General features: G+C 36.4%; 1 protein-coding gene across 3 annotated transcripts in view; it reads right to left on the bottom strand.

The window, feature by feature from the left end:
- The window catches only part of gramd2aa (GRAM domain containing 2Aa), a 77,206-nt gene that overhangs the window by 29,255 nt on the left and 23,521 nt on the right, over nt 1–24,430 (bottom strand). For all 3 annotated transcript variants that reach the window (XM_087262116.1, XM_087262117.1, XM_087262118.1), the window contains exons 3-4: nt 6,907–6,964; nt 3,215–3,287 (exon numbers count right to left, since the gene is read on the bottom strand). In XM_087262116.1, coding sequence (XP_087118242.1) covers nt 3,215–3,287; nt 6,907–6,964 — 131 coding nt within the window. The remainder of the gene's footprint in view (nt 1–3,214; nt 3,288–6,906; nt 6,965–24,430) is intronic.

Genomic DNA, 24,430 nt, shown 5'->3' with positions numbered 1-24,430 from the left:
GACCACAAGGAAGCACTATGCTGATCTGTGCAAGTTATCTCAGTTCATGGGTTTGAAACCCCACACCAAGTTTGGTCTAGATCAGAGATGGGCAAACTTGATCCTCGAGGGCCGGTGTCCCTGCAGAGTTTTGTTCCAACACTAGTCAAACACACCTGAGCATGCTAATCAGTGTCTTTAAGATCACAAGAAATCTATAAGCAGGTGTGTTTGATTAGGGTTGAAGCTAAACTGTGCAGGACACCGGCCCTCCAGGACCGAGTTTGCCCACCCCTGGTCTAGATAAAGCCTCATTTCATGTGTTATTTAAGAATGGATTGACTAATCAGCTTTATTTCTGTAAATTTTTGTCAGCATGGTCAAACAACCTAGTTTGATTTTCAGAACAATTGGACAAAATGGAGGAATAACCAAGGAGGAGTATTAAAATGGCAGGTATAGTATCTGCTTAATAAGTCGTGTTGTATGGAATACTGTTTTCTGGGTCCAAGCCGCTACGTACGCATTTTAATTGAGAAAATATTCGTTTATGACATTTTTTTAGTCATATCACAGTGTACACAACAGTTTGCTGCATCACAGACACCAATATTGTAACAATTTAGAAAATAATAATCATTTTCTGGCCATCAGATTTTAGGCATAATTTATATATATATATATATATATATATATATATATATATATATATATATATATATATATATATATATATATATATATATATAATTTTTTTAATTTTTTTGTAATCTTGATTCTTGAAAGTACTACATAGTTTTGTACATGTTTACTATTACAATTCGTTAAGTTTCCGCATACACTTTGATATAATGCTTGGACCGGGAAGCTGCTTTGAGTTACGTAACACTTAACCAGATTCACCCGCTTCGAATGTTACCACTCGATTTAATTTGCATTATCAGTGGTTATCAGCTGATAGATGTGGGCCGGTATCAACCTTTTGAGCCTACTCGTAGACTCCGAAGGCTGTTATTATCCATCCACATGGTTAATCAGCTTTACTAATAGAGAAGACACCAGATCCAGATCTGTTTTTACATTACTTTGACGGTTGGGTTTAGGGTTGGGCTAGACGTCAATAAAATACAATTAATGGGAAATTTATTAAATAATATAAATAATTCTCACAAACTTCCAGCTGCAGCCGTATGTGATCTAAAGCTGATTAACCACGTGGATGGATGATAACAGCCTTCTGAGCCTACCAGTAAGCACAGATAGCCCCTACTGGCCCATATCTATCAGCTGATAGCCACTAATAACACCCAATTAATCAAGTGATACATTCGAATCTGCTGGTTCAATCAAATAACACTTCTGAAGATTATTTAGTTATTAGGATACACATAAGAGCCATTTTGGATCGGTGGTGGTACTAGAGAGATCAAATAGAAAACATTGCTCTGGATAAAATTCAGACTGTCCATCCACAGTTATTGTATCTATTCAAACTATGTCCAAATTTTCATGTTTAGGGTGAACTATCCCCTTAATTTACATAACTTTTTATTAAGAAAGTTAATATTTTCATGCTATAGTAGTTAAAGACACCTTACATAACGTGGGACCATACATATATAATAATACACATTCAGAGGTTATTAAAAACACACTTATTTTTATTTATTTTTTTGCTTTTAAGCATGTGTTGTAAATGTATTTGGGCTGTTTGCATGTTTGTTGGTATTTGTCTATGTACAGCACTTTGGTTCCCATTTAGGTTGTTTCAAAGTGTTTTAGAAATAAATGTAAGTAACAGCTGAAGTCAGAATTATTAGTCCCCCCTTTGAATTTTTTTTCTTTTTTAAACATTTCCCAAATTATGTTTAACAGAGCAAGGAATTTTTTACAGAATGTCTGATAATATTTGTTTTATTTTAGCTAGAATAAAAACAGTTATTATTTTTTTAAACACCATTTTAAGGACAAAATTATTGGCCCCTTTAAGCTAATTTTTTTTCGATATACAGAGCAAACCATTGTTATACAATAACTTGCCTAATTACCCTAAGCTGCCTAGTTAACCTAATTAACTTAGTTAAGCCTTTGTCACTTTAAGCTGTATAGAAGTGTCTTGAAAAATATCTAGTAAAATATTATCGACTGTCATCATGGCAAATATAAAATAAACCAGTTATGACAAATGAGTTATTAAAACTATTATGTTTAGAAATGTGTTGAAAAAAATCTTCTTTCTGTTAAACAGATATTGGGGACAAAAATAAACAGGGGGCTAATAATTCTGACTTTAACTGTATTTACATGCTTTAAAGGGACAGATTGAAAATTGAAAATGCACTCACTTTTTTACTGTATTTTTTAAAATGTATTTAAAAGAAGATATACTGAACAAAGCTGGAAACCTGTATCCATTGACTTTCATAGTAGCAAAAACAAATACTATGGAAGTCAATGAATACAGCTTTCCAGCTTTGTTTGCTTCTTTTCTGTTCAGCGGAGGAAACAACTCTCTGAGGAAATGCATTTTCATTTTTGGATGAACTATCCCTTTAACACGCAGGCTAAAATCCAATTTCCCTTGTGTTTTCAGACCTTTGCTCTTATTCGGTATGTTGTGAACTTGGATAATGGATAATTTTATTAACAGTGAAGCTGTGCAGTTTAACATCATTTAATTTTAGAAAAATTTAAATGGGATTTTGCGGACACTAAACTATACTTTCAAACAACTGCAAGATGTAAAAAGTGTTGGGTTCCACACAACTGATATGTGTTGGGACAGCATGAATAATAAAGTTAGCTTATTAGGTTTTACAAATTTAAGTGGATTGAACATAAAACAATCGAGTTTTCCAAAAACAAACAAAACAACCCCCTAAAGAATTGTTGTTTTAGCTCATTTTAAATAAATAGTTCAAACAAACAACAAACACACACAATTCCTTTAAGTTGACCCAAAACAAATCAAGTCAACTTTATTGTTTTTACAAATTTAAGTGGATTGAACATAAAACAGTTAAGTTGTCCCCCCAAAAAAGCTCAAAAATTGTGTGGATTCAGCAAATTTAAATAAATAGTTTGAACAAGCAGCAAATGTAATTGTTGAATGTATACGGAGGGAGCTGGAGTATAACTAGCTGAATCATCTCCCAAGGTCACTTTACAAGAAGCGGGAAGATGCAGCAAAATGAAAAATCTTGCAGCAGAAGGAGTAGAATAACAACAAACGTACCTTTCATCAGGAGCTCTTCTTTGGGCACGCTCTGGAAGAGCTTGTGGTACTGCGCATTGTACTTGCTGACGGTCTGTGAGGGGGTAGAGGAAAGGGAAATCAGCTGCTTCGCACAGCTCTTCTGCAGCCTGGCTCTTTCTCGTAAGGGATGTGAGCTCTGCACCAAACTGAGCATGCTGACACGACACTAACGCTCCACGCCAAACGCAGAGGCAGCCGTGTGTGTTCTGCAGATTCCCCGTCTCTCTCTGCTGTCCCACCACTAAGAGGCAACTTAGACCTGTCCTCTTCCTGTGAGCTAATACAGCGTTTCTGGTTACTTCAGAAGCGTCTCTCTCTCTTTCTTTCCCTCTCTCTCTCTCTCTCTCTCTCTCTCTCTCAGTCACAGGCGTGCAGCAGAAACACCCATTGCACCTTGAAAGAAAAACTTGTGGGCTCGTTTGTTGCACTGAGACTCTCTCACTCTTGCTTCCTGCTGTGTGTTTTGAGCACACTGACGCTCAGCTGATCATTCGGATAATGTTCATTATGTAGATGGACTTATCCACTTCCCTGTCAACATTTAACCCTGCTTGTACAAATACAGTGTCTGTTTATAAGCTGTAATAAAAGCATGATGCCTTAAAGTAACACTACACTTTTTTATGTCGCCCAGCGTTAAACGGTTGAGTTTTACCACTTTTGTTATCGTTATCATTTAGCCGATCCTGGGTCTGGCAGGAGCATTTTAGATTAGCTTAGCATGCATCATTGAATCAGGTTAGACCATTAGCATCTTGTTCAAAAAAATGTATTACTTTTGATAATTGTCCTATTTTAAAGCTTGACATTTCTGTAGTTACAGTGTACTAAGACTGATGGAAAAAACAGCAAAACGTTGTTATTTTGTAGGTCAATATAGATAAGCTTTATTAAGTTTGACAAAATAATCAAAAAACTAAAAATGGTTCCCAGTTAGGTAACAGCGCTGCATAGTGCCATTGCATCTGCCATGGTAGAGCAGCAAAGTTTCTTGATTATTGCACCAGAATGAGAGCATAATGCCTAGACCTATCAACCTATATAGAAAATAGTGACTATTCCTTTTTCATCGGCCTTAATACACAATAATAGTAATAATACTACTACTACTACTACTACTACTACTACTAATACTAATAATAATAATAATAATAATAATAATAATAATAACAATAACAATAATAATAAGGGCTTACATTTACAGTTGAAGTCAGAATTGTTAGCCCCCCTAAATTAATAGCCCCCCTGTTCAATTTTTCCCAATTTCTGTTTAACGGAGAGAAGATTTTTTCAATACATTTCTAAAAGTTTTAATAACTCATTTCTAATAACAGATTTATTTTATCTTTGCCATGATGAGAGTAAATATTATTTGACTAGATATTTTCAAGACACTTCTACACAGCTTAAAGTGACATTTAAAGGCTTAACTAGGTTAATTAGGCTAACTAGGCAGTTTAGGGTAATTAGGCAAGTCATTGTCTAATAATGGTTTGTTCTGTAGAATATTGAAAAAATATAGCTTAAAGGGGGTAATAATTGTGACCTTAAAATGGTGTTTAAACATTAAAAATTGATTTTATTCTAGTAGAAATAAAAAAAAAAATTGACTTTCTCGAGAAGGAAAAATATTGTCAGACATACTGTGAAAATTTCCTTGCTATGTTAAACATCAATTGGGAAATGATTAAATGAGAAAACTAAATCCAAAGTGGGGCTAATAATTGATGTGAAATGTATATAATGCTTTTGTGGACACTCAAAGTGCTTTACACATTTAGGGAATCTCCTCATCCACCACCTGTGTGCATCATCGACCTGGATGACGCAACGGCAGCCATATTGCACCAGACCAGACACCACACACCAGCTGATTGGTGGAGAGAAGACAGAGTGATGAAGCCAATTATTATATGGGGATGGTTAGGAGGCCATGATGGACAAAGGTCAGTGGGCAAATTTTAATTTCAGTTTAATGTCTCATCCAAAAAGACGGTGCTCGCTGAGGTAGATTATAGAGTCCCTTCACTATACTGGGGCGTTAGGACTCACACAGAGCACAGGTTGAACTGGCCTCACTAACACCACTTCCGGCAGCAACTTAGCTTTCCCATGTGGTCTCCCATTCAGCTACTGACCGAGTGCAGCCCTGCTTAGCTTCAGTGGGAAACCATGTAAGAGTTGCAGAGAGCTGGCAGCCGGATGTTATTTTAATGAGAACCAATAAAGAGTTACAAGTTCTACTGAAGAAAATGTCACTTAAATCTTGGATGGTCTGAGATTGAGTTCATTTTAATTTTGGGGTTAACTTTACTTTCTTTTAAGAGCAATAATAAATGTATTTGCTTTAGAAAACAAGACTAAAGAACTTTAACAAAAAGGCAAACAGTCTTGTTTATATTTAATCTGATGAATTAAATTTGGTTGCAATTCTAAGACATTTTAACTTGATAAGATTTCATACATCCATTAAAAATCACTGCAACATCAGACGACTAAAACCAACAGCCAATGCTGGGTCATTTCTAGAATGTGGTTCTTATTCCACCACAACGATATACATAATGCTTGGATTAGCTTTTTGTAGAAGGATATGCTTATTGTTCAGAAAAATAACACTGCATAAAGTGGATTTGTTCATCAGATCTAAGCCAAGAGACTTGTCTTTAATAAAATAGAATGTTTTATTTTTTATGCCAATAGGTCAAAGCCAGATTTATTGAAAGCTTACACAAGCAAAAACCTTTTTTTGGCATTAAAGAACCAGAAAAAAAAAAAAAACATGATGACAAGACATGAACCGTGAATTCGTTGGAGATTTCCTTTTAGATGTGCAATATTTATGACAGGAGAGCTTCTCAAGTGATGCAGTTTATTTATAACACTGGAAAACTTGCTAGTAATGAAAGTTCAAGTTTTTGTTTAATTATTTATTTGTGATGCTGGATCAAAAAATCCTGCATAACTGTCAATTTTTGGAAATTGAGATTTATACATAATTTCAAAGCTGAATAAATATGCATTCCAATGATGTATGGTTTATTAAGACAGGACAGCATATGGCTGAGATACAACTATATGACAGTACATCTGAAATGTACTGAGAAAATCACTTTTAAAGTTGCCCAAATTCAATTTTTAGCAGTGCATGAAGGTTTAAATATATTAATAGAGCAAGATTTATTAAATGTCTTCATTGAAGATCTTTCCCTAAAAAAAAGTTTAATCAAAACTTAAAGTTCTGTCATTGTTTACTTCCCCTTACACTTGTTTCAAACCTTTATGAGTATCTTTTTTATATAAAACACAAAAGAGGATTTTGAAAAATGTTGGAAACCTGTAAACATTCACTTCCGTAGTATTTTTTTCAACATTTACATGTTCCCAACATTTTTCTAAATATCTTCTTTTGTGCCCAACAGAAGAAAGAAACTCATAAAGGCTTGGAATCACTTGACTGTCACTATTTAGTTTTAAATTGTTATTTTTTAGGTGGACTAACCCTTTAATAACTTTTGGCATGCAAAAATTGATAATTTTGACTCATACAAAGTATTTTTGACTATATTCATGGCTGGTTTTATGATGCAGAGTCACAATTATTCATACTTTTTGTTATTTAATGTCACTGCTTTTACAAGATATTACATGATGATCTGTGTGTCACTTACAGATCCACGGTAGCATTTCTTGACGTCCTCATATGACAGATCATCTATTAGATGTATCCTATGAGAAAAGGAGAAATAGAAAGATGATGTGATAAATATTAACCTGCATGATCACTTGTATAACTCACATGATTTATTTCAAAGGAGCAGCATTTAGAAAACGGCACGTTAAAAGAACATATAAAGGTAAAATTTCCATTACGTTATCAAGTTTCACATGTACTGTTTTCATCTGCACTATAAAACTGAGCAAACACACAGCCTTGTTAACTTCAGGGTGAACTCATGACAGAAAATACATGACCCTCGACCCAAGATATGAGCTCATGCTCTAGGCAGAGTGCATCACAAGCTTTCCTGAATGACTTTATATTATACAGTTATTCAAAAGGATTTCAAATATTTTTGAAATATTATGATTTTGCTGAATGAGGTCAAACTGAATGTGACATATAGTATGCTATCTATCACAATAAATATATTTTTTCTGTTATTAAAATAAGTGTTTTTTATACATGTGTATTATATATGTGTATTGTATTGGGCCTTTCCTATCTTAAGAGTATTGTTTACAAAAATATATTAGTAAGTCAGCTGAATACTGTTCCTCGTCATTGTTTGTTGAACATTTTAAACCTTTAAACGTGGCACGATCAACACCTTTTTTACTTGTAATCCTCATAAACTGAGTTTTGTTATATTTATAAAGGTGAGAAATAACACCTTTACTGTATAACAGAATAAGAGAAATGAATTTAAATGATTATTCTGTGTTTAAGTTAGTGATATATTTAAATTCAGACAACTTACATTAAATGACCCAACTGACATAACATCGCAAACCATCAATATTTCACCATTTAAATCCATATACATTTAAATGATGTCTATTGTGTTTTTGGGAAATAAGCCTTTCAGATTTATTGGTTAATTTTATTAATATAGTCATACACATTATGATACAGTAAAATGCTTACATTTAGCAATATTACAATAAAATCAGCAATGGAGAAATAGAAGTTATTATTCTTTATTTTTTCTTTATTTTGTTGCAGGGGTAACAGAACAGAACCTAAAGCATGAACAATTTTGATTGATTATGAGTTCATGAAGATGTGAGGCTGATTACTTGACTATCACTTCAAGGGGATATCAGAAATGAGCTAGGAGGAGTTAGGAAAGGTGGAGGGAGTGTACAGTTGGCGAGTGGCCAAACTCTGAAGAGAGAAAGATGTCAGAACTGGTCTGTTATACTCTATATATGCTATACAAGTTCATATTTGCATTTCATATACATATATATTTCTAGTAGTATAAGAAATATTATATAGAGACATAAGTGTGTAAAATAACAAGGATATTGTGCTATAATACACAACATACAACACAAGCCCAGACAATATATCATTTTAACCCTGATATATATTTAACCCTCTACCGCAAGGTGTTGCCATATGGCTACATGTTATTTATGTTCATTTCCTTGCCACTGTTTCTTTAAGACTATCGAATACATTTTTTTGTTGGAAACAGAAGACCTTAGTGTAGCCAATGATGTGCTTTGGTTATGTCACCTGACAGGGGCGTCATAGTGGTGCAGTGGCTAGCACGATTGCCTCACAGCAAGAGGGTAGCTGGTTCAAGCCCCGGCTGGGTCAGTTGGCTTTTCTGTGTGGAGTTTGCATGTTCTCCCCACGTTTGTGTGCTCTGGATTCCCCCACAGTTCAAAGACATGTGCTATAGGTGAATTGGATAAGCTGAATTGTCCATAGTGTATGTGTGTGACTGAGTATGGATGGATGTTTCCATCTCATTTGCTCATTGTCTGTTTTCTTATAAAGTTGATATTAAGCCTTGAAGAGCCATTACTTCATTTAATTCATGGGGCATATAATTCAATACATCTAACTCATTGATTCATATAAAGCATATAATTCAATAAATATGACCCTATTAATTGCATAAAATTAAATGTGCAGTATTTAAGTTTGACACCCAGTGGTTGAACTGTATTGCACTCCTGGATCAAAACAAAAAGAAGTGCAGGTTGCCAGATTGAGGACAGGAGCGAGTGATTTAAACCGTGTTACAATTAAAAGCAACGGCACACAATAGAAGGAATATTTTTCATATTAAAAGGAGTTTTTGTTCTAACCTACACCTCAAATTGATATATTAGAAACGGCTTCTATTTCTCACAGGTGAACAACTGACAATGATCACCTCAGGTACACCTCATGTGCTTTATTTAGTGTTAAATGCTAACAATGTGAGTTTGAATGCCATTTTACATGACATTTATTGCCCATACTAAAATCAGCGGCAGATAGTTTACCTCAGAACTTGAAATTGAACTTCAGAACTAAACACGTGATTCAACATGTACATTTATAAATGTTAAAGAGGGTTAATATGTATTAAATAGATCAGGGGTTTTCAAACTGTGGGTCGCAACCCACTAGTGGGTCGCAGAGTGAACAAAGGTGGGTCGCGCAACGTCACATTCCTGCAGCTATATTTACACTGCGATGAATCAAAACCAGTACGATTGATGGCATTAACTCAAAAACCTCTTAACCTAAAAATATCTAAAGTGTGTTTCCTACAAAAAGACAAAGCTTATGTTTCACAGCGGTCTTTTTCTTTTTTTTTCTCTCGACATCACAAGCACTGCTCAGTTTGAGCCCTCCCAAACTGCGTTTAGCCGGCAGAGCTCGCGCAGAGCAGAGCTCCCAGTAAGGGACCGTCGGAAAAGTGCTTTTTTTTTTTTTTTTTTTTTCTCCGTCCTGCGTGTTTTATTTTAAACACTACTAATTTTCTCTTAAATGAGCACAAACAGTTACTAAAGTACTCGAATGCTTCATTATAGATCTGTGCATTCTTACATTAACACCTCTGTTATCAAACAAAACACAATGAGAGATTAATTTGCTGCTCTTCACTAACTATGGTAACTTTAATCAATATGCAAATACAATTAAAAGCAAAATAGATTTTATAGCTTTATTTAATTTCTGTATAGGCCATTGATTTTAATAGGCTAAACCTTTTATTTTATTGTCAATTTTTTCTAATGTTTGCTATGTATTCTATCATTTGAAGCTATGTGTTGTCCCATATTTTTTACATCCCAATGTTGACAGATTGCTAATCAATAAATAGCTATAGTGCTATCTGTTAGTTTTAACGTCACCTAATGTTATGGAAGGGCATAGATGTTATGGAAAATAGTAATAGTACTGTAACTACCCCCATCATTCCTTCCTCAAGCAAATGTGTAAATATTAGATCTACTCAGCAATAACGTTAATTGCATTGGCATATTTATCTGACGTTTTCCCAGCTTGTAGTAGTCGATCAAAAAGCTATTTAGTTTCTTATGCCAATATACACTAGCAGTGGAATTTACTGCGATGTGACAGGGCTTGATCATAATCAAGGGGCTTGAACAAAGGTTGATCATATTCTCTACTAAAAAAAAAGAAGAGTGTCTTTTTCAACAAAAAAATGTTCACAGTTACAGCCAGCATCCCACAAAAAGCACTTCCAGCCTTATTTTGCGCATATCAAATCACAAAATCCAAAAAGCCTTTTGACTGCTTTGAATGGATACATTTTTTACCCATTTTTCTATATTAAAATATAATGGTGGGTCTTGAGATTGAATTACTTGCCTAGGTGGGTCCCAGAATAAAAAAAGTGTGGGAATCCCCGAAACAGATTATAAACCTTACTATTTCGTGAGTGAGTGCATATTCTGTGCTTCTAAATGGCTGTATTTAAATTTCTGTCATTTTTCTTCTGGTGGAAATAGCCAAATTGCATATCACTGCAAATCTCGTCATGAAACGTGTTGTTAGGACACGTCGTTACACTGTAACCTGCTCACCTAATGTTTAGGTTTGTAATATTTATATCATTTGTTAATTAATAACTCTATGTGGAACTGAATCTGTCTCATTTCAGGGTCTGATACTATCCACCGGACGTTGCATTTCTGTCATGGACGCATGCTTTTAGAGCCCTTCTAAATGAATGAATGAAATATGAGGTTTTCCACCAAGGCAACCCGGAGTGCTGAAATATAATTGGCTAAACTGGCAGTGGGTGGGTTAAAAGAACATAAACAAAGACAGCGTTGCGGCACGTAACACACATTTTTGAAGCAGAATATCTGAGCATTTTTTTTTACAGATAAACGAGAATGTTCACTTTAAAATCTCCAAGCATTGATTGCCTTTTTATGCTTAAGAAGAGTCAAAAACGTATACAGCACCTTTAGCAGCTGCACTAGACAGAATATTTGACAAAGCCTTGTATGCTAAATTTGAACAAGAAAAAATATTCATCCTAAAACATTAAATAAATGTTAAAGAAAACAAAAATGTAATGTAACAAACGAAATTAATTATTTATAGGCTAATGGATATCTGTGCATACAACATAGTTCCTTATCCACGAGAGTGAAAGTGAAAGTAAACAATGAGGAGGCTCATCTCTCATTCTCGCACTGTAGATTGTCTGTTTAACTGTTTTCTTGCTAGTAAAATGCTCAGTTTTTCAACATACAAAGTCCGCCATGTAAATAGCAAATGTGCTATGGTGCGACGCAACTGACTCTTAAAGGGAATGGGAGATGAGACTGAAGCTACGTTCACACTGCGAGGCTTAGTGCTCAAATAGGATTTTTTCTCACATCTGATTTTTTTGCATGGCTGTTCATACTGCTCTTATAAATGTGGCCTATATCAGATTTGCAGTGTAAACAGATCATGGTCCTAAACTGACCCGCATGCGCAAAAGTGCATTACGGAGAACGCAAAATGTCTAATTATGCACACGTGAGTGCTGCATGAGTAAGCACGTAGTCAGATCATGCTTATATTATTATTACCCTTTTCACAGACAACCATGGTGTATTTCATGAACTGTAAATGATTGTTCTGCTACTACTAAGGTGTATTTCGGCATTTGAGACCTAAAATAAGTCTCCTGTGATAAAAAAAAAACACTGATCCTTTGTGATTTATGTTAATCACGGTGTGTGACGCTCTGACCACCGGTGTTGTGAACTCATCAATGGTTAATGAGCAGCCGCAGACTGAGCTGTGAAGGCGGAGTTGGTTTATCTCCGTTTGCGGAGTTATTTAATTTTACTTAGCTATAAACAGCAGACACTTGCAGAAGGGGGGTTTGGGTGCTCAAGCACCTGCCCTTTTTTCTCTCGGAGAGAAAGTTCTTCCTTCTTTGCACACGGATCCCCTTTCCGCAACACCCATGAAGCTTTTTGGCTTTGTGATCAACCCGTTCCTTAATCGTTAACCAGATTAGTTTTGCCTTCAAAATCGTTTTTAGCATGAACAAACAACTTTCTGTGTTACTGTAATAATAATAATAATAATTCCTTACATTTATATAGCGCTTTTCTGGGCACTCAAAGCGCTTTACACAGTGGGGGGAATCTCCTCATCCACCACCAGTGTGCACCATCCACCTGGATGACGCGATGGCAGCCATTTTGCGCCAGACCGCACACCACACACCAGCTGATTGGTGGAGAGGAGACAGTGATGCAGCCAATTGAATATGGGGATGGTTAGGAGGCCATGATGGACAAAGGCCAGTGGGCAGATTTGGCCAGGATGCCGGGGTTAAACCCCTACTCTTTTCGAAGGACATCCTGGGATTTTTAACGACCACAGAGAGTCGGGACCTCGGTTTAACGTCTCATCCGAAAGACGGCGCTCACTGAGCAGTATAGCGTCCCCGTCTCTATACTGGGGCATTAAAACCCACACAGACCGCAGGTCGGGCGCCCCCTGCTGGCCTCACTAACACCACTTCCGGCAGCAACCTAGCTTTCACATATGGTCTCCCATCCAGGTACTGACCGGGCGCAGCCCTGCTTAGCTTCAGTGGGCGACCATGTGAGAGTTGCAGAGAGCTAGCTGACGGCTACTGTAACCGGCTACTGTAATCGCCCTGTGTGCCATTCTACTGTGCTGCTGTGGGGTAGATGATGTTTGCAGCACAGAATGATGACGCATGTCGCTCAAAGAATATGTAAAAGCCACATGAAATTCGACATAACCGTTCACACTGCGGTTGCATTGCAAAACATCAGATCTGTGTCTGATTTAAGACCACATATGAAAGTGGCACAGATCTGACCTGAAAAGATCAGATTCCATGCGGTTTGGGCTGTTCACACTGTCATCACCCACACATGAGGGGGAAAAAATCAGATTTGCGCCACATTTGCCTGCAGTGTGAACAGCCTCTGATTGGTTTATTCTCAAAACACACTGATAATTAATTAAGGAAATAAGCTCAACCTTTTTAGACCATGTGCCACAGCGCAAAGCAGATTTTTCTGACCTTAAATTAGAAAAAGTAGATTCCAACATTCCCTTATTGCTTTTGCGCCCTGCACTCTGCGCATGGATCATCAAAATAGAGCCCTTAGTGTCTCTGTCATGTTAATGTATGAAACAGAACTGTTACAGGCATATTGTTTGCTATATGGAATGCAAAAACTTACAGCTTAATATCTCAAAATCATTCAGAACGCAGATAGAATCTTAGTTCCAAGGTGACGATATTTCATATAAGTAATTTGCATTATATCAGGTTTCTTTAGGGCACCTTTAAATCTACTCTACTGCAGTGGAACACCCTATAAGTGACACTGGATAAAACCATCAACTTCAATGACAGCCCGAAGCGAAACAATGACAACTAATGACATCAGAGGCCATCAGAAATGAGATGATGAAATCATCAGTCATTCAGGACACTAACACTCTCCATTTTCCATCCCCTAAGAGAAAGAGCTGCGGGAGCACAGGCACGTGGCCAAGAGTGCAGCAGAGACTGCACTGCTGCTGACAGGACGAATGCATCCGTTACGCTTTTATCATTATTCAACATAACAGGGAACACCGCTACAGACACACTCGTCAACAAACACGTTTCATTTAGCACATCATTGTTCCAGAGAAGATAATATTATGTCCCCTTAGGCCGCTAATATTTCTGCTGCCTTCGATAAAAATGAACATCCGAGTCTATTATAGATGGTGCTCTATTGTCATTTAAACACATAAACAATGGCTGGAGCAGTGCTAAAGTTGTAAAACAGCAAACGGTTTCAGTTCTGATTAAAAACAAGCAGAAATCCCCGGCAGTATCTCAGAAGCGTGTCAATGCTGCGAAAACTGACTTAAAGAGGTACAAGTCAATTGGTTTCCTGTGTGGTAAGTGAGATTAGAATGGCATTTCACACTTTATGAGAGATATTGTGAACTGAAAGTATGAAGTTTCTGTTTGTAAAGTATGTAATAATACAAACAGACATTTTCCATATTCTACATGTAGTCTACACTGTTTGCACTTTAACAAATTAAATTACACTGTTGAGTTTAATTAGTTATAAAGTAAGTAGTTACTGATAATAATTGTCTTTTCTGCTATAAAAGTAAGAGTTTCTTTTATTTTTTTTCGATAAATTTATTTACTTAATTACTTATTCTACGTATAACTGAATACACCACTTATTAGAAATTAATATTTTTATCCATTTCTCGATGAATATTGGCAATGTATTTTGGTGCATTTGAACAAAACAGATCTATTAAACAGATACGTTTATTAAAATATTATTTAGTCACCAAACTATTTCCAGTTTCCAAATATTTAGAAATTGAAAGATTAAAAAACTAAATTCAAGCAAAATTTTTCAAAAAAAAAAAAAAAAGAAGAAAACAGCAAGAAGGTTGCTAGTTCAAGACTCGGCTGGGTCAGTTGGTGTTTCTGTGTGGAGTTTGCATGTTCTCCCTGTGTTTGCGTGGGTTTCCTTCGGGTTTTCCAGTTACCCCCACAGTCCAAAGACATGCGGTACAGGTGAATTTGCGTAGGCTAAATTGTCCATAGTGTATGTGTGTGGGAATGGGTGTTTCCAGTGATGGGCTGCAGCTGAAAGGGCATCCGCTGCGTAATACATATGCTGTAAAAGTTGACGGTAGGGTCATGAGCTTTGGGTCATGATCGATAGGACAAGATATCGGACACAAGTGTCAGAAATGAGTTCCCTTTAAAGAGTGGCAGGGCGTACCCTTTTAGATATGGTGTGGAGCTCTGTCATTCGGGAGGAGCTCAGAGTAGAGCCGTTGCTCCTCCACATCGGGAGAAGTCAGCTGAGGTGGCTCAGGCATCTGTTTCGAATGCCTCCTAGATGCCTACCAAGAGAGGTGTTCCAGGTATGTCCCCCAGGGAGGAGGCCTCTGGGAAGACCCAGGACATGCTGGAGGGACTATGTCTATCAGCTGGTTTGGGAACTTCACCGCAATCCGGCTCCAGAAAAGTGGTTGAATGAATGATTGAATCGTAAATTATATTGTTAGATTAGCTCCAGATTTGGATTCAGCAATGACTAATCTAATGTATTTGGACAAATATTATATTGTATAGCTTCCTGTTAAAACTATAAATTTGAAAGATAGATTTGTGAGCGGTTTACTCATATACATGCTGAGCACTTTATAAACTTGCCTTAAATACGCCACATACTCAGCAGACACACAATATCATATTAGGTTAAATTTAGGTCACCAGCATCTAAGGACAATGTTATTTTGACGTCCAATAACAACATGAAACGACATTGATATTTGGTTGATTTTAGGTTGTGTTAAAAAAGTGCCCAAAAACCAACCTCAAGTCAACATCTTAAACCAACGTTGTATTGACATCAAATACTGACATTTATTCATCAGGTATGGCAACCAAAATCCCCAACAGTACAGTGACAGACAAGAATGAAGCAGATCTCCCTTCCTACAGTAAGAACTTTCCCTTTACTTGATGTATTTGTTGTGAAGTTAATTCAAGCCTTTCTGCAAGGATGAGTCACACAATATGTCATTATAAAGTTTGCTTGTACACGTACATGCACACTGACATGTAACTTGTAAAACTCATTCTTGAGATGCAGATTATCACAGAGAGCTGAACAGATCTTTAATCACAGTTGCTTTGTGCACGTCCTGTCTTGTAGATATGATTATACATGTTACTAAGGAGTCAAGTTAATAGGCGGCTGTCAATTAATTCGTGGGCAGGGAAACCGCACTCCTACATCAAATTGCGGTGGGCCTCAGAAACGTAGGGATTTAATTCCTATTTTAACATCAGGATATAAAAAGAGGCTTGTTGTGTTTTTATCACTCCAATAGGACAATGGACATACTATACCTAAACACAGTTCTGTCCAAACAGCTTACAAAAGATGTTTTTTTTTTTATCATAGGTGCCCTTTAAAGTGTACTTAATTTTTATTGCAACAGATTGCAGAAATGTAGGAGTTTCTTTGAAACACAATAATATATCATAAACTTCTTTGATAAATAAATATCCCCAATAATAACTTCAGCTTACTCTAAATCGGCAACTACAAATTGCATACTTTATCTGTAATAACTATCCCCTATAGAAAATAAGGTAAGTAGACTTGCAATGTGACACACAAAACAAATTACTAGTTAACTAAAAGTACACTAACAGAACATTTGCAAGTACACTTGTAGTTTAACACTAGAAAACAACAAGTTAACTAAGTGTACACAAAGAATGATTGCAGTATAAAATGTCGTACAAAGTGTCATGACCTACTGGTTAGAAAGTCAGACTTTTGTTTCAAAGATTGCAGGTTTAAGTCCCAGCACCAGAAGTGATTGTATTAGTGTGTGTGTGCGTGCACTTAAATAGGATAAAAGCAGAGCCCACATTTATTCGGAGTATGGGAAACCATTCTTGGTCAGGACATAACTTTCCTTCCTTCACAAACTAATTTAATATATTTTAGTTATATTCATTTTATTTATGTATTAATACTTCAAAGGAACAATTCACGCAAGGATAAACAGCTCTAACCATTTACGTCCATAGTATTTTGTTTTTCTACTATGGAAGTCAGTGGATACAGGTGTTCCACTTTCTTCAAAATGCCATCTTTTGTGTTCTACAAAAGAAAGAAACTAATAAAGGTTTGGAACCACATGAGGGTTTGTAAACAGTGAGCACATTTTCATTTTTGGGTCAACTATCCCTTTACTATTGTAAAGGGATAGTTTTGTAGTTTTACTATTGTACACTTACAAAACATTTTCATAAAATTAAAAAGTAGGCCGATTTAGTCCCAAGTGCTATTAAATTACACTTACAAACATATTATTTTCACATAGATGCTAGCATACTCACTACATGAACACTCAATTCACTCACTGTCCACTTTATTAGTACACCTGTCCAACTGCTCGTTAACACAATCACATGGCAGCAACTCAATGCATTTAGTCATGTAGACATGGTCAAGATGATCTGCTGCAGTTCAAACCGAGCATCAGAATGAGGAAGACAGGTGATTTAAGGGACTTTGAAAGTGGCATGGTTGGTGGTGCCAGACGGGCTGGTCTGAGTATTTCAGAAACCGCTGATCTACTGGGATTTTCACGCAAAACCATCTCTAAGGGTTTACAGAGAATAGTCTGAAAAAGAGAAAATATCCAGTGAGCGGCAGTTCTGTGGGTGGAAATGCCTTGTTGATGAGGTCAGAGGAGGATGGCCAGACTTCTTCAAGCTGATTGAAAGGCAACAGTAACTCAGATAATCACTCGTTACAACCGAAGTATGCAGAAGAGCATCTCTGTCCAACCTTGAGGCAGATGCGCTACAGTAGCAGAAGACCACACCGGGTGTCACTCCTGTCAGCTAAGAACAGGAAACTGAGGCTACAATTTACATGGGTTCACCAAAATTTTGAAAATAAGAAAATTGGAAAAACGTTGCCTGGTCTGATGAGTCTCCATTTCAGCTGTGACATTTAGTTGGTAGGGTCAGAATTTGGCTTTAACAATATGAAGCATTCATCCTGCCTTGTATCAATGGTTTAAGCTGCTGTTGGTGGTGTAATGGTGTGTGGAATGTTTTCTTGGCACACTTTAGGCCCATTAGTACCAATTGGGCATTGTGTCAACGCCACTGCCTACCTGAGTATTGTTGCCGAGCATGTCCATCCATTTATGACCACAGTGTGCCCGTCTTCTGGTGGCTACTTCCAGCAGAATGACATGTCATAACGCGCAAATCATCTCAGACTGTTTTTTTTGAACATGACAATGAGTTCACTGTACTCAAATGGCCTCCACAGTCACCAGATCCAAAAGAGCACTTCTGGGATGTGGTGGAATGGGAGATTCGCATCTTGGATTTGCAGCTGACAAATCTGCAACAACTACGTAATGCAACATGTCAATAAGGACCAAAATCTCTAAGGAATATTTCCAGTACCTTGTTGAATCTATGCCACGAAGAATTAAGGCAGCTCTGAAGGCAAAATGGGGTCTAACCTTTTACTAGTAAGGTATACCTAATAAAGAGTCCGGTGAGTGTATATACAGTGTAGTTCAAACTACTGTGAATATGCTGAATAGTTTCTTAGTTCTTCTAAAGGAAAATAAACAGCAGTCATCAACTGCTTGCAGGTACTTTTAAACATGACAGTAAGATATAAATAGAGGCATAATACAATTGCTGCTGTGTGTTTTGAGCTATCCAGACATGAGTCACGCGCTCTTATTATGCTGTGCTCTGGCGCATGGTGACTGCAGCTTGTCACAGTTGTGGGCTCATCTTGAGCCTGCGGAGGTGGAGAGTTACCAGACTGGCAGGGTGTCTGTGTGCCCTTGGCTGGGGTTCTGCATAGGCAGGCATGATTAACGGCCAAAATGCATTTAGAGCCAGAAAGGGAATATGTCCCAGTGGCAGCGATACGGTCAATAATTCATCTAGAAGCAAGTAAAAGGGGACAAAGATCGTCAAACTTGGATTTTTTATACAGAGGAAACACAATACAGCCTTTGTGATGGTGAGCTGTTCAGTCATTCTGCCCTGTGGAAGTCAGCTGTCTGGAAAGAATAGATGACTGTGTGAGCACATGATATATAGTGCTCAAATAAATCTGGAAACACATTCCTACAATTGCATTCAGAGAGACGGATTATGTAGAAGGTCCAAAACATTAACCACTTAAACTCTGATGCTATTTGGGGACTTCCGCCTGGATTTTGCCCAAATTTAAAAGCTTCCCAAACTCACATGCAGAGGTGTAAAAGCAAAAAAAAAACAAAAAAAGGAAAAAAAAAAAAAACTTTGACTTTTCATAAAACACTATTGAATGTGTTTAAAATAACTGTACATGTTGTCTGTGTTATAATAAACACCTAAAAAAAAAGAGGCGCTTTTTGTATTTTTTTATAAACTCAAATTTGAAAGTGTACCTTTTAGGTTCTGTGTGGTCTAGCGTGCTGTAATTAATATTGGTGGTTCCTGCACATGTCTGTAATGATAGGAAAAAAGAAAAATGTCTCTACCATAATCTATGCAAAAGTTATTGCATTCCAACTGATGAAAGGTGCTGTACAAGCCACAGAGACCGATCCTTGTTTACATATTTCACTATTCTTTTGTTTGATCAAACATAATTCACTGTGTTTGGACCACATCAGACATATAAAAGGATTACTTATGCACATCACCTCAAAAACAGAGGAGAATGGCCCTGAAGGGCACAGCATAGAGTAAGAGATGAAAGCTGTCTGTGCTATCTGGGGCTGCTTATTGATCATGAATGTATTGTTTATATTTCTGCGCCATGGAAACACCACAATTCATTCAACAACTGTTTGGCATATGAATATAATTCAGTAAAAAGAATGCTAGAACTGTATGAGCACCGGCAAGAGCTTTCATTTAAGCTATAACTTGTACATGTGTCATATAAAAAAAATATGAAAATGAACCAATGTAAAATACCCAGCTCGGGTATCCAAAATACTGTGTATTTAAGTGTAAATAACTTTTATACAGTAGAATAAAAACCAAAGTGATGCATATGTGTATAAAATATAGATTCTACACTTTCAAACGACACCACTTACGGGGGTATGGTGTAACGCTAGCCCTTTAAATCTGAAAGCGAAAGTCGATGACGTCATGGACCCGGTACCGTAAAGGTTTAAGTGGTAAAGGGCCTATACACCGGGTGCAATAAGGCGCAAGAATTGTTTGGAGCGATTTGTTGCTTTTTTCAGACCAACGCAACAGTAATTTTGACATTTTTGTCACTTTGTTTAAATAGCAAATTCATTTGTGCTACTTTGTGGACTCATGGGTGTGCTGGTCTATAAAGGAGGTGTGTAAAGGTGCATCGTTGTTGTCATTGACTAACTAAAAGCTAGCCTAAAGTCTAGAGCAGAGCGCGTAAGTTATGTGCCTATGCGGGTCCAAACACTTACACATTGCTTAATACACACAGTATTTACTGCAATACACAAATATATTTGCATATGAATAACATTAAAGGATTAAAATGTTAAAAAATACATATTATTTTCTTAATACAGTAAATATAAAAACCACTGCCTCCATGCCTCAGGTCAGGGGGCTTTTTTTTAGTTCATTCATGACATTTGCATTTGTAAAATGTTATTAATATTAGCAGTATTATTTATTATATGTATATTTATATTCGTTTTAATAAAAACTAGTTTAGATTTGTCCACCTGTTGGGTTTTGGAGACGTCTTCATCACCATATGGGGCATTAGAATAGGACGCGTGTTTGGATATAGATCCGTTTTTTGACCACACTTTGTTACTATTTATTTATTTGCTGGAAACTAGAACTGAATTTGGAAATAGTTTTGAAACAAATCTTTGCACTTGGTAAATTAAATAAATATGTAGGCTAATGGATGTCTTATTTCCTTTTTCACAAAAGTAAAGGAGTAAAAGTAAAAAGTAAAGAGAAAGAGAAGGTAAAGAGATTGAATAGAGGAGGCTTGTTCTTTATCCTCTCGCTGCAGATGGTTTGTTTACTGTTTTCTCACTAGTGAAGCGTCCAGTTTTTCCACTTACAAAGTCCACCATATAAATAGCAAATGAGCCATGGCGCAACAGAACTGACTCTTAAAGGGAATGGGAGATGAGACTATGAATGGTTTAATGGACATTATGCTCAAAACACACCTATAACTCATTAAGAGAAAAAGCACAACCCTGTTAGACCATGCGCAAACCATATTTTTTTTATCCTTAAAATAGAAAAAGTGGATTCAAACACGTTCTTAGTGCTTTTGCGCCTAGATTGTTAAAATAGAGCCCATAAAATGAAATCATCCAAACCAACATGTGAATTAGCACTGTACTTGCTCCCAATAGATGCTTTTCAGACTTCAAGGTATTTTAACAGTCATCATACATTGTAAAAAACGTTGGGTTCCACACAATTCAATTATTTTGTCCCAATACAAATCAATTAAATAACATAAAAAACTAAGGTGGATTGAACATAAAACAATTGATTTGTCCCAAAACAATCTCAAGAGATGTGTTATTTCTACAGTGGCCGAGAGAGCTTAACACAACCCAAGCTCAATCTGAAAACGTATTCCCGCGCACGTTTCTGAAGACTGAATTTACATAGCCGGAGGTACGTATGGCTGCATTTCATTTTTTTAAGCAAACGCTACGGGCCGGTGTGACGCCGCTCCTCTTTGCGCTTTCCAGTTGACAGCTCCCCTCTGTGTGAAGAGCTTTCCCACCACAACCAGTTTGTCCGGTTAGCTCGTCATGTGTGTTGGTGTAGTGGAGACCCAGAGGGAAGCTGACGGCTACGACCTGGTTCGAGTCTGAGGTAGAGCGGTTCCAGAAATCAGGTAAGACAAAAACAGAATTCAAAAAATAAAGTGAACGAGTTCATAACAAAGTGGGAATGTGGTGAAATCTGAAATCGTGGTCAAAATCAGACGAGGGCTTTTCTTTTTCTGGACAGCTTTTGTAAATCGTTGAAGGTTAAAGGAAGCAAGCAGGCGAGCGGGTCAAAACCGGTTGGGTTTAGGGAAGGAGGAGGAGGGTGGGTTGGCCGATTGGCTGGTCGTCCAGTCATTCATTCAGTCATTTAGTTAGTCGTCCAGTCATTCATTCAGTCATTTAGTTAGTCGAACAGACGGTCACTTGACAGCGGCCTCCGGCGGCTTTACACGAAAACAGTGCAGGCGCAAACAGCGCTCGTGAGAGGTTTTCAAGATGCAAAAAAGCGCAAACAGCGGCCTCTCGTGCATTCGCGAAAACAAAAACTGCACAAATACGTACCCCCCAGGACGTATTTCACGGTCTTCAGAAACATCCGCGGTACTACTTTTCCAGAATGAGCCTGGGTCAGCTTAACGTGATGCAATTTAAGAAAACACAATTACAAAAAACTAAATTAAGAAAATATTTTTATCCGTTTGACAGCATACATGCTGCAAGTCCTCACAATGCATACACATAAAAAACATGGTGTATTTTCACACAACACAAACAAATTTATAAAATGTGCTGCTTTTTCTCACAACGCAAACAGTTTTCAAAAACACGCCATGTTTTCTCACAATGGAACGCAATGGAAATGTTTCAAGGGTACCCAAAAAATTTGACTTTTAATAACCCTGATAAAATATATAAAATATACACAATATATACAGTTGAAGTCAGAATAATTACCCCCCCTAAATTACTAGCCCCCTGTTATTTTTTTCCTCAATTTCTGTTTACCAGAGAGATTTTTTTAAACACATTTCTAAACATAATAGTTCAATCACTCATTTCTAATAACTGATGTATTTTATCTTTGCCATGATGACAGTACAAAACATTTGACTAGATATTTTTCAAGACACTTCTATACAGCTAAAAGTGACATTTAAAGGCTTAATTGGGTTAATTAGGTTATAGGCAGATAAGGGGAATTAGGCAAGTTATTATAAAACGATGGTTTGTTTTGTAGACTATCGAATAAAATATAGCTAAAAGGTGCTAATAATTTTCATCCTAAATTGTTATTTATATATATATATATATATATATATATATATATATACATATATATAACTGGTTTTATTCTAGCCAAAATTTAACCAATAAGACTTTCTCCAGAAAAAAAAAAAATTATCAGACATACTGTGAAAATGTACTTTCTCTGTGAAACATAATTTAGGAATATTTAAAATATAAAAACATACTGAAAAAGTAGTAGTTTTTCTGTTACATTGCCTTATATTTCTAAATGCAAGCAACATGACAAATGATGCAGAATGTTACCAAATTAACCTGTGAACCATTTAGATGATATGGATATGACACTGTGTAAAGTTACAAAGTTTAAAGTTTTACTTTGTAAAGTTACACTATGCGACTGATTCAAAATAAAAGGTTTATAATTAATACCCCTTCCCCCAGTAGCAAGATGACCACACACTTTCTAGCTTGATATGCTTTTTTATTACCAACGTTTCAGGCAAGAGCATTTGTCAAGGTATGGTTTCATACTTAAATAAATAGACATACAAAGTGTTTAATGTACTTGATTTATACCTTTTTAATGTTAGTTGTTGCTTGGAATGAGATTGTTCATGCCTATGAGTAATTGTCTATCACTAAAACCTCGATAAACTCTTAACTTTATGCTTATTAATAGTTATTAATAGTTTTTGGTTTATATATAGGGTAGGATTAGGGATGTGGAATAATATAAGTACGGTCCCACTTTTTATTTAGTGGCCTTAACTAATATGTACTTACACAGAAATTAATAGTTTGTTACAATGTACTTATTGTGTAAATACATGTATTTATTGTGTACGTATGCTAGATCAAATACCTGTATGTAATTACATCTGCATTTAACTTATGTAATTACATTTGTAAATATACTGTTGACTATCCCTTACACCTTTACCCACCCTTAAATCTACCGATACCACCAAACCTGTCCATAACCCAGCCTCTATCCCAACTCAAAAGCACCACAAGTGTTCTGAAATACATTAGGAACACAGTAAGTACATTGTATCTATTTTTAATGCAAGTACATAGTAATTAAGGACACTTAATATAAAGTGGAACCATAAGGAATGAATAGCCAACATGTAATAAGCCACTAGTAATAGCAAACATTTAGAACATTCACTGTGAGCAAGAACAATTTTTGAAAAACAATGCTTTGATTATATGACATGAACTAAATTCACCAAATAACAAATCCAAAATGCAAAAATATGCAATTTATGCCACTTAAATTATAGCACTGCTGTAATTTTGAAAATAATAAAATACAATAACATATTATTTAATTTAGGTAGAAGATTTTAATTTAGCTAAGAGGTCAGGCAACAGCAAAACGCAATAACTTTGTTTGCACAAGTATAATATGTCTGTACTTTCGTTTGTCCATAGGTTTTTGTTTCACACTCATGAATAAGAAAGTAGGTCAGGCTACTTCTATATATAGTAAAATGCACTTAAAGACACAACAGCTACACCTCAAAGCAAAAAGACTTTATAGCAATGACGATATCAAAACCACCTACAGTACTTCCTTGGTGTGTTTGTCTAAAAAAAGCTTTACCAAGATTAAGTTGCATCCA

The sequence above is a fragment of the Danio rerio genome, chromosome 7 (genome assembly GCF_052040795.2).
Source record: "Danio rerio strain M-AB ecotype USA chromosome 7, GRCz13ab, whole genome shotgun sequence".
NCBI classification, from domain to species: Eukaryota; Metazoa; Chordata; class Actinopteri; order Cypriniformes; family Danionidae; genus Danio; species Danio rerio.
The sequence above is the reverse complement of the archived record's forward strand: the minus strand, read 5'-3'. Positions and strand labels throughout refer to the sequence as shown.